This window comes from Spermophilus citellus (genome assembly GCF_964194105.1).
Source record: "Spermophilus citellus genome assembly, chromosome: 1".
In the NCBI taxonomy this organism is placed as follows: domain Eukaryota; kingdom Metazoa; phylum Chordata; class Mammalia; order Rodentia; family Sciuridae; genus Spermophilus; species Spermophilus citellus.
Window position 1 is genome coordinate 41,716,639 of NC_138182.1, and position 11,838 is coordinate 41,728,476.

At 41.1% G+C, this 11,838-nt stretch overlaps 1 protein-coding gene across 5 annotated transcripts in view; it reads right to left on the minus strand.

The window, feature by feature from the left end:
• Positions 1 to 11,838, minus strand: part of LRCH1 (leucine rich repeats and calponin homology domain containing 1) — a 201,562-nt gene that overhangs the window by 53,289 nt on the left and 136,435 nt on the right. For all 5 annotated transcript variants that reach the window (XM_081282147.1, XM_081282145.1, XM_081282146.1 and 2 more), the window contains exons 8-11: positions 10,196 to 10,301; positions 7,804 to 7,931; positions 2,598 to 2,665; positions 504 to 590 (exon numbers count right to left, since the gene is read on the minus strand). In XM_081282147.1, coding sequence (XP_081138273.1) covers positions 504 to 590; positions 2,598 to 2,665; positions 7,804 to 7,931; positions 10,196 to 10,301 — 389 coding nt within the window. The remainder of the gene's footprint in view (positions 1 to 503; positions 591 to 2,597; positions 2,666 to 7,803; positions 7,932 to 10,195; positions 10,302 to 11,838) is intronic.

An 11,838-nucleotide genomic window follows, 5' to 3' on the forward strand; every position in this document is an offset into this window, starting at 1 on the left:
TAGATTTCTAAAGATTATATTATATATATTATTGTATATATGTTACTTGTATTTTGGCACTATCAGAAATAAAAATAGTAATGTTTATTTATTTAATCTTCATTCTAGAAAAAATTTCCTTGTATTTCTGTAAATCAGTGGCTTAAGTTTTATGTTCTTAAAAAAATAATCTTTACACACACACACACACACAAAAGTTTTACGTTCTTTTGCCATATTTCTGTTTTCTAAGTATTGTACCAAAAATCCCATGTGGATTTCATGAGAGGTGAATGAATTCCACTAAGAGCTAAAATAGGGAATTGATCACCATCTCTACAAAATTCTGACTCTTTCACTTTTGAATCTTGGGAAACTGGTGATTAAAATGACTTTTACTTCATCAGTGGTTATACTGGTACCAAAATGTGTATATAAGTATTTTAAAAATTGAAATAAGGTACTCATTAGATTGGTAGGCATTATCTACACAGGAAACCTGGGCTAAAGGAAGACAAGCATACCCATTGGGATCTTGCAGCAAATCTACTGCTTCTCTCAGCTGCTCAATCATTGCTATATCCACGTTCTGATCTTTGGATGAACTTATTCTGTAACATAAAACCAAGTACGAAGCATGAAAACTTGATCACTAAAACATGAGTAAACTTAAAAGTAAACTTATAAAAATCTAACAGACGGAAATGATTTTGACAGATTCAATATTACAATGAAGACATGTCAGTACCCTGGAGGGCAGGGTGCCAGAGAGCCACTGGGTGGGGAAAGCTCAGTTCAGCTCAGCTTGAAGCCCCTGGTCCCCCACTGCACAATCAGGCAATAGACAAGATGGGTGGGGCTCACAGTGTTCTTTCCTGAGTTCCATGGGGTTTCCTGAGGGTTCCATTGCACTGTCTGTTCTACCTCAAGACTTTGAACACCAGCTAAACCAGCTGGGCTCAATTTTGTTCTTTCATACAGTGTGGGCTTCACATTGCATGGTGTAGGAGAGTGGTTCTCAACCCAGGCTTTATGTGCAGCAAAATCATCTGTGTGGCTTAAAACAACAGGCCAGTCCAGATACTCTCAAGTAGGACTGACCCCAAATAGGGTTGGTCATTTTATAAAGCTCTACAGATGATCCTGATTTGTAAGCAGCATTGTGAACACCAGATGTGAATTTGAGAACAGAGTTTCCAAAGCTTTATCTAATTTTCCCTGTGAGTCTAAGATTCTATAATCACAAGGTTCAGTGGAAGGCTCAGATCAACAACCCAGATCACGGAAAACAAAATCTTGAGAACCAAAACTCTAATCTATGTCACATGGTCCAGACTCAAATTCCTCAGAAACAGTTCATCTGATAAGATCACTCATCTGAGGGCTGGGATTGTGGCTCAGGGGTGGAGCACTTGCCTTGCAGGCCTGGGGCACTGGGTTTGATCCTCAGCACCACATAAAAATAAATAAAGGTTGGTGTCCATCTACAACTTAAAAAAAAATCACTCACTTCCTCCCTTGTAAATTTTGCTAAATAAATATTTTATCAATAAGAGACTGGAGGGGATATTCATCTGGTGTAAGATTGCTTGGGGTTAATGGTGGCCCTCTGTGACCTTGGAAGTACAAAATCAGTTTCTCTGTGCCCCAGTTTTATCATCTTTGAAAAAGATGGGACAAAAGAACTCATCTTCAGGGCTGGGGTTATAGCTTAGAAGTAGAGTGCTTGCCTCACATGTGTGAGGCACTGGGTTTGATCCTCAGCACCACATAAAAATAAATAAAATAAATCAAGATATTGTGTCAGTCTTAAAAAAAATCTTATCTTCATAGGATTACTGGGAAGACCAAATGAATTGTGAACCTGTTAAGTATTTAGGACAGTGCCTGGCATGTAGTGTTTAGTGAACATAAGCTATGATAGTTATTAGATTTGGGATCAGGACATTAAAGATATACGCTCTCCCCAAACCAGAAGGCCCTGGTGAAGAAGGAAAACCAGCAGTACAGTTCACCTGAGGTCCAACTGTTAGCTTCTTCAGGTAAAGGAAAGCAACTGGCAATCTCCATTCAAGACATTCTACCTAATTCTCTGAATTACATTTCTACCCAGAGCCTCAAATCAGATAAAATTCAAGGCCAACAAAGAGGTCCCACTTTGCACTGTGCTGTGGTTCCAAGTTCACCTGTTGGAAATGTAATCTATAAGACAATAGTGTTGAGGCCTCGATGAGGATCAGGTCATGAGGGCTCTACCCTCATAAGTGGGTTTGCGCTCATGCTCTTGCTACATGATATCTTTTGTCACGTTATGATGCCACAGAAGTTCCTCACCAGACGCAGGCCCCTTCCATCTTGGATTTCTCAGTCTCCAGAACTGTCAACCAAATAAACTTCCATTGTTCATAAATTACTGAGTCTGTGGCATTCTGTTATAGTGGCAAAAAACAGTCTAAGACACACTATTGCGCAATACTTGTGACAAACATCAGGCAGAGGGAAATTGGGAATTTCTTAATCAATATCACCCAAAGAAAAGCATGTCAAAATTCTACCAGGACAGGGTTGCTAGTGTATTTGAAAGGATGGTGGCCCATAACTGGGTCTCTGGCACTCACATTCCCTCTGTCTGCCAGTGGGCATCCTCTTCTATCCGTAACAGCTCTTCACAGTCTTCTGCCCTGTCCTGTAGACAGAACACATGGGTTTCTGAGAATCACTGGTTGTTCAGTGAAGAGTTAAAGCCTGCCCCAGCCCATATCCATGGCAGCATTATTCACCACAGTCAAAAGGTAGAAACAAGCCAAGTGCACATCAATGGATGAATGGATAAACAAAATGTGATGGATACACGTGAAGGATTATTCAGCCTTAAAAACAAGGAAATTCTCGCATTTGTTGTACATGTGGACACTATGCTAAGTGAAATAAGCCAATCACAGGTGGACAGTGCTGTATGGTCCCACTCATGTGAGGTACCTAAAGAGTCAAATTCCTCCAAACAGAAAGTAAAATAGTGGTTCCAGGGGCCAGGGGAAAGGGAAGGGGGAGCTGTTCAACAGGTACCAGATTTCAGTTTTCCAAGATGAGGAGAGTCCTGGAGATGGTGAATGTACTTAACACACCCTGAATTATATGGTGACAAAACAGCTAAGATGATAATTTTATGTTACATGTATTTTGTACTAATTAAAAATGAGAAAATTAGCCTGTAATCAATCCCAGTGGCTGGGAAGGCTGAGGCAGGAGGATCGAGAGTTCAAAGCTAGCCTCAGCAACAGGCAAGAGGCAAGTAACTCAGAGAGACCCTGTCTCTAAATAAAAAACAAAATAGGTCTGGGGATGTGGGTCAGTGGCTGAGTGCCCCTGAGTTCAATTCTCGGTACCTCCCTGCCCACAAAGAGAATTAAAAACAAAAATAAAAACAAAAAGCTGATTCGGGTTCCTTGTTGCCATCTTAGCACCTCCTTGCATTGACAGATACCTCTTTGAGCTCCTGAGTCACATATGAATGTGCATCCATGTGTTTGTGAGAGGAGACAAAGGGGGGGGGGTGTGCATGCCTGGGAGTGTGCCCCTCCCTCTGTATGTGTTTTGGGGGAAAAAAAGGTAAGGGGCTGGGGTTGTGACTCAGCCGTAGAACGCTCACCTTGCACATGCGAGACCCTGGGTTCGATCCTCAGAACCACATAAAATAAATAAGTGAAATAAAGGTATTGTGTCCAACTACAACTAAAAAATAAATATGAAAAAAAGGTAAAAGCACTTAATGACAGAAAAATGCCTCAGGGGTATCCAATTAACTCAATAATTTTCATGTGCACATTATCCAGATCTCACTCAAAGAATGTCCTCTCTGCACCGAAGCCCACCCTCTGCAATGTTTCCTGAAGAGACCCCAGAGGAAGCAAATGCTGAGATAACTGACCCTGGGGGACTCCCTTCTTTGCACTTTTGCCTCTGACACAGAGAAAACACTGCTTTAACCAGGTCAGTGCAAGAATGGAAGCTGCCCCAGAGTGGCAGGGGCTGGGGTGTACCCTTAACTAATGCAGGAGCAGCAGAGTCTGCAGCTATGTCATGAAGATGACGCTGGCCCTGAGGAGGAGGCCAGCCCCTCAATGTGGCCTCTGGATCAACAACACTCAGGCCTCTGCTGCCCTGACTCTACTTTCAGGGTGCAATAAAGTTAACTATATAAATGGCCACGCTGCTCTCTAAATGACAGAGAAATTCATAGGTGAAAATATACTGTCAGGAATGACCCAGGGAACGTGGTCTAGTCCTTCTTATTGGTTTCAACTATAGGAGACAGGAGTATTTCCTTCCAGTTTTCAGTCTCAAGATAAAAAGTAGCCGAGAGCATAAAACATCTCATGATTTTCAAAGTACAGAACCAGTTTTACTGAGCTTCTTTTGCTAAGTCGGATGGCCAGACAGTGAATTCTGTTTGTAAATTTGCCTACTCAAATTATTTGTTGGTAGTCCCCAAACCAGTACTCGTGTGGTGCTTCTGAGCCATCTGTAGACACATGCAGGGTGATGAAAGATGAGCCCAAAGACACACAGGTTCCCGCTGAGGTGGGACAGGGGCACTGCATTCTTGTTTCAGCTCCCACGTCTAGACAAGTTTGCTTGTCACAGTCTAGATAATGGAACAATTTCATATTTTTTATGCTTAAAAATTGTGCCAAATGCTATCTAGTGCTATCAAAACTGAGAAAGGTTTTGATGTGCCTCACAGATGACATACGGGTGCAAGGTAAGCATGCACTCCAGTGCTCTGGGCCCTGAGTTCGTCGGTGACGAACCAGCGACAGACTGTCATGTGCCACGTGACATCTCAGTTGAGGACACGCCACTTACATAATAGTGGAGCCACAGGGTTATATCACCCAGTGATGCTGGAGCCACCTTGGTTTCTGGAGCACTCTCTGTGCAGTTTTTACAATGATGAAACTGCTCCATATCGCATTTCTCCAGACTCAACTCCATCACTGACAAAATAACTGTATAAAGTGTGGTGTCGTGAAACAGAAACACATAAAATAAGGTCACTCATTGATGACATATATGTGACGGAAGGCTCACAGGCACTTGTCTTTTCTCTAGAGTGCTGGCTCAGTACTGGAAATTTTTTTTTTAATATTTATTTTTTAGTTCTCGGCGGACACAACATCTTTGTTGGTATGTGGTGCAGAGGATCGAACCCGGGCCACACGCATGCCAGGTGAGCACGCTACCGCTTGAGCCACATCCCCAGCCCTGTACTGGAAAATTTAATATGCATAGTGATGTCACACACTATCGACTACCATGAAGAATCAAAATCGAGTGCAGTTACAAAATACAAGATGCTAACTCAGTAAATAGAACAGGATAATGTACAACAGAACTGCTGGTCCAGGCACTGAGTGGTCTGGCACACTTGGTGGCCTCAGGCACATATTCATAGATGCTAAAGTGGTGGAAGTCAAGCCAGACATGGCCTGATTTTCAACACACGACTTTTCCTTGTCTTTTATAAGTTTAGGGTTTATTTCATAATTCGCATTCCCCTCTTGACTTCCCAGGACAAAGGTCTTCCAGGAAACATTTTCCAAATTGACTTCCTCATCCCTTCTCACTGCTAAAATGTCTGGCCACTACCTCTAGTCCCCAGAGCAGACTTGTCCATGGGGTGATTCGCTTCCTGAAATCTCTGAATCTAGGGAACTTCGTTTTTCTGAAATAGCATGCTTTTCTTTACTAACCAATATCTCCTTTAAAATTTATATTTGTTGGGCCTGACTGTAATCTGAGTGATGGGAGGATTTCAAGTTCAAGTCTAGTCTTATTTACTAAGACTTTGTCTCAAAATAAATAAATAAAAAGGGCTGGGATTGGGATGCAGTCCAAGCACCCCTGGGTTCAAACTCCAACACAAAAACAAACAAACAAAAAAGCTTTAAATTTAAGCATCTTTGAAATATATTTTTCAAAATTTCTATCTTTAGGGGAAAAAGCCCTCTAATTTTCTGTTTTCCTGATTGAATTATCCCATAGAGCTGATAGACAGTGGTGAAATCTGGAAGAGTCTTGTGAGAACCACTGGCCTGTCAGTGATGTGATGAGATTTGTATTTCAAGAAAAGGTTTGGTGGCAGAACGTAGGGTGTGTGTGTGTGTGTGTGTGTGTGTGTGTGTGTGTTGCACGCACACTGCACACAAGGTGGTGCAGACGGGAGGGGGCTCTTACAGCCATTAACTTAAGAAACAATGAGGCTCAACCAAAGCAATGCCCATGGGTCAGTGGAGATGGAAAGCAGAAATGAGTCTCGACAGGTTAATGACAAAGTAGAGACACAGAGTAAAGAGTTAGCTTTCCTGTTTTATCCTTCTATATGCTTTTGTAATCATCATTGATGGTCATATTCCACACACATATGGCAGGTCCATTATTTTTGTCTTGATGGCTTGAGCACACAGGTCTCAAGCAGTCCTCCTCCCACTGTCCTCGAGAGTGATACCCAGAGGTGCTGGTCTAGGCTAGTCCAGCCCTGCTAACAGGCTCCTCAGAGTCTAAGGAGGGTCACCTAGAGATCCCATTCTTAGCTTCAACATAGTAACTCAGAGATCAGCACCTCTCACAAGCCACAGTGACTCTATTTCACCAAAACAGGAATCCTCAACCTGAACCAAAAGGATGGGCAGGACATACCAGGGCATCTAATCAGATCATCAAGTAGCTGAGCCTGATTGCAAATCAGCACAGGCCTAGTTTTTCTCTCCTCACTTTTTCTACCAGAATGAGGGCTTCCTGACTCCTTGGGGACTTCACTGCCCTGTCAACACTTCAGGGCAACTACAAAGTTCAGGAACACATGTCCTTGGAGTGACCTATCCACAAAGGAAGAGTTACCTCCAGATTTTAAGTCTCCACTTCTCTCTGGACACTAAGGACATAGCAGATTGTGCATCCTTGATCCAAAAATCTGAAATCCAAAATGCTTGGAAGTCTGAATTTAATCTTTCCCTTTTTTTGGGGGGGTGGTACTGGGGATTAAACCCAGGGGCACTTTACCACTGAGCTACATCCCCAGCCCTTTTTATTATTTTGAGACAGGGTCTAAGTTGCTTGGAGTCTCACCTGCTACACTGCTCAAGCTGGCTTTGAAACTGTAGTCCTCCTGCCTCAGCCTCCCAAGTCACTGGGATTACAGGTATGTGCCACCATGCCTGACTGAAGTCTGAAACCTTTTAAAGTTCCAAAACCTGAAAATGTTTGTTAATAAACTTTGGATTTCAGATTTGGGGATTAGGGATGTTCAACTAGTAAAATCTATGCAGATACTTCCAAATCTGAAAACCTCCAATATCTGAAACACTTCTAGTCCCAAGCACTCTAGATAAGGGATCCTCCATCTGTATGTCAAGCTAAGTACTCATCTAGAACATACTGAACAGCATGAAACTGTTTTAGCTTTTGCTGAACGAGTGATAATGGCAATTCTGGTAAGTTGAGTGATAATGGCAATTCTGGTAAGTTGATTAACTTTCGTGATGCAGTGAATAGTGGAAAAACTGAGCAATTTCTGAAAACAAACCAAAACAACACAAAATCCATACGCATAAGCAGGTAACCGCAGAGACATACCTGGCGAAAAGCAGTTCTGAATGTCAAAAAATAGACACACTGAGCTTTGAAAAGATGTGCTGGAGGCTCCAGGCGGGCCATAGCAAGTGGGACTTTGAAGGTGATGGATTGGAAACCCTGAATTAAGTTCTAAAAGTGCCCAAAAGAAGAATGCGAGTAAGAAAAATTAATTGATCCTCAAAACCTTACCTTAATATAGTTTATAAATCCGGAATGAAGAACATCTGCCCCATCAGCAAACTGGTCTCTTTGTTTTCCTGAGTTGTTGTTGTCCCCCAAAAGGGAAGGCTCTGGTGGAAATTCCTGATGAAATTCCCCTATTAGGGAAACACAGAGAAAGGAAGAAAGCATGATTTGGTGACGGAAGCATAAAGCACAGCGATCCTCAAATACATCATCTAATTGTTTCCATCTCCTCTCTTAGCTATTATGGAGGTATAGGAATGACCCAGATTTTCTTTTCCCTATAGAATCTGAGGAAAAGATTTAAAAAAAATGGGAGAGGAAGAAAAATAAATGAAAGTCTCCAACTGAATTTACAAAGTCAAGACCTCTTTGTGGCTTGGTTCATCATGAGAAAAACAAAATTTCCTCTTACTCTTTTAAGAAATTGAAAAAACAAATTATAAAAGAGGGCTTCTGTGTCCTCTTTTGAGTAACTGTTTCAAATTCCAGGTTCAACAAATATTTAATTAGCAGCTGCTAACTGGCAGGTATTATGCAATACACTTAGGGGTTTGAAAGAATCAGTCAAATATGACTCTGTCCTTAGGAAGCAGATAATCTCAAGGAAGACTGTGGGACAGGACTAGACAAGAGCCCCCAATCCTAGCAAACAGAAATGACTGCAACAAAGCCCCACAGGGGTAAAGGCATGTTTAGGTGGGGCACAAGCAAGGGGAACATGTTCCAAGGGATGAAGGACAAGCAAAAGAAACAGTATGAGGAACTTTTCTGACCAATCTGAAGACTAAAAAGGTTCTGCTTCCAGCACTCACATAGCCAGCAAGATACCCTCACCCAGAACAGGTTGGAAGAGGGGCTCCCTAATAGCAGATTTCTTAATTCTTTAATTTGAAAATTCTGCCTAAAATGCCCTCCTGTGTTGCATAATGTCACAGTTTTGCCTTCATTATTACAATGGCAGTTATTAGGCAAGGAAACAGTTCTATTTTTGGACAATGTACGATTCCAATCATAAGTTTAATGCTAGTCTCATTAAGTGTAATGCTAACCTTAAGTGCTGAACTTAAAAACCTAAATCCAAGTAGTAGAAGCAAACATCAAATTTTGAGTAGCTTAAACTATCAAATTTTGATAGTTTAAGCATGCTCTCATTATTAATGTGAGCATGCTAAAACTATCACAGAGATAATCTGTATATTAACCTTGTTCTTTATTATTCCTGCAACATGAAATCCTTTGTGCCACAAATCAGAAAATATCGAACTTTAGTATTTTCCCTAAAAGTCATTGGGAAACAGTCATCACAATAACGTAACTTGATATGAAATTAGTTGCAAGGATTTTGAAGGTTTGAAAGCCTCCATGCTTAGTGATCATTTTATGATTATTAAACAGCAACAGAGCTGGGCCTGGTGATGCTCACCTGTAATCCCAGCAACCTGGGAGGCTGAGGCAAGAGGATCCCAAGTTCAAGGCTAGCCTTAGAAATTTATGAGGCTCTGAGCAACTTAGCAAAACCAAGTCCCAAAATAAAAAATAAGAAGGGCTAAGGATGTAGTTTGGTGTTAAAAAAAAACCCAGGTTCAATCTCCAGTACCAAAAGAAGAAGAAGAGCAACTTGGGAGCTATGAAGTTCAGCAGTTACCTAATCAAATTACCTCACCTTTATGGGAGGTAATTAAAGTCAACTGACTTGTCCAAAGTCAAGACAGTTCCTGAACTACACTAGCTACCCTCATGCGGCTGTGAACTGAAGTCTAGCTTGTAAGTAAGTAATGGACACTCTCCCACACCCATTACTAGCAACAAACCCCTGCCAGCAAACCTCCATGTTCTTTCCCTTCTGGTTTAAAACAGAGGAACATGGAATCTCAGTCCTGTATTAACAAAAGAGAGTCACAGGACAAAAGAAGAATGAGTCCTTGAATCAATGCTTGGAGTGGAGTTGCTTGTACATCACTAACTCACTAACTCCCATTTGGACTTAATTTGGATTGTGTTAAATCACTGATATTGGGGGATTTTATGTGTGTGATAGCAGCTAGGGTTGTCCTAACTAATATATATACCATCTCAAAATTTTCTTTCCTAAAATGGATTTAAAGAATCTTTTGTAAATCTTATTAATGTGAATAATTCTACTATTTACTGTAGGAAGTGGTACCGGCAAGTTACTCAAACTCTCTGACACTTGGCTCCCTCCTGTATAAAATGGAGATGAGTAGAATATCTGTCTCAGCACTCTGAATTTTAAAGATCTCCTTTCCAGATGAACACAATGCCTGAATCAGGGGAAATGTGCAATAAACATTAACTATTATCATTGCTACATTTGTGCATGTGTTATTTTAAACATAACCTTTGAAACTTGAAAACAAGCACTCTTCCCTCAGACCTTTATTGGGGCTAAGGCGATGGCATGGGTCCTCCTTGATGATCTGGTCTTCCTCCATGATATTTGACATTGGCACATTAAGGCTAACCGTGTCTTCATCAGAAGGCTGAAAAGATACAGCACACAGTTTCATCCAAGTGAGTTTTACCAAAGGAAAAAAAAGAGAACGCTGTATTAAAACAATATCCTGTGCTCCTTGCAAACATTATGTTGAGTAAGAGAAGCCAGACACAAAGGACAATTCTACCTGTGGAAGTTGAAAACCAGAATACTGCTCCATGGCATTTGAACTCAGGATAGTGGGTGTTCTTGGGGTAAGGGTGAGTGCATGAGCCAGGATTTCTGGGGTGCTGAAAAAATGGTTTCTTGCTGTGGAAGCTGGTTATAAGGGTCACTAACACTGATGGTACGCATGCACTTCTCTTATGTATGTTCTGAGCTGAACTTTTGTCAGCTACCTACCTTTTTCTTAACTAAGAACCCATATTAAGGGTACTAAAAAGGACTATGTAATATCCAAATATTATAGTAATTCATAATTATTCCTAATAATATATAACTTAGGCCTAAGTCCAACCAATCACTTTAATAGTACTTACACTCTGAGACCTGAACACAAGGCTAATTTACCAAAACTACATGGGAGTTTCATCTGGCTAGCCATAAAAAGCTGGCTGTGGAGATCTGTGACAGTATCTTATTTACTCAGCCTGCCTTTTACGTGTGACATTAAGCTTCAGTTTATCTCCTTGGTTCAGGCAGAGGAAGCTGCGCTATATATAAGAGCTAAACAAAGGCAGTCATTAAAAAGGAACATGTGGACTGGGGTTGTGGGTCAATACAGAGCACTCACCTAGCACGTGCAAGGCCCTGGGTTCAATCCTCAGTACCACATAAAAATAAATAAATAAAATAAAGGTATTGTGTCCAACTATAACTAAAAAAGGAAATATTAAAACAAAACAAAACAAAAAAAGAGGGCATGTGTTTGGTGATTTTCAGAACAAAGCTTCAATGTAGTTATTGGAGTTAGTCCTCTCTGAGCGTCTCCTTTCCCACAGCAGTTGATGAGGTTTATTCAGAAAAGCTGTCACAAATGAAATATGGGCCGGATGCTGTGGTACAAGCCTATAATCCCAGCAGTTCAGGAGGCTGAAGCAGGAGGATTGTGAGTTCAAAGACAACCTCAGCAAAAGTGAGGTGCTAAGCAACTCAGTGAGACCTTGTCTCTAAATAAAATACAAATTAGGGCAGGGGATGTGGCTCAGTGGTTGAGTGCTCCTGAGTTCAATCCCTAGTACCCCCCACAAAAACAAAACAACAACACAAAAAAACCCAAATTAAATATGCAGGCTCATTAATTTTCCTGTCGCCATTTCTCTGTTGCTTTTTAGTAAAAAGGTTTCTAAGTCCCAGGGATCAGAAATCTCCCTAGAACTCATTTCAGATGATTATGACCTGCTCCTAAATTCCTGAGGCTAGGACCTTTAGAGTTTGTCCCTATTTACTTTTGGACACATGAGCAGATTGTTTGGAAACTGGTAGAAGTGAGCATACACTTCATTCTTCAAACAAATGTTAGAGGACCCCACACGTCCTTGCTTGTTTATCTTAAAAAAGTAGATTTTTAATTTCTTCATGAC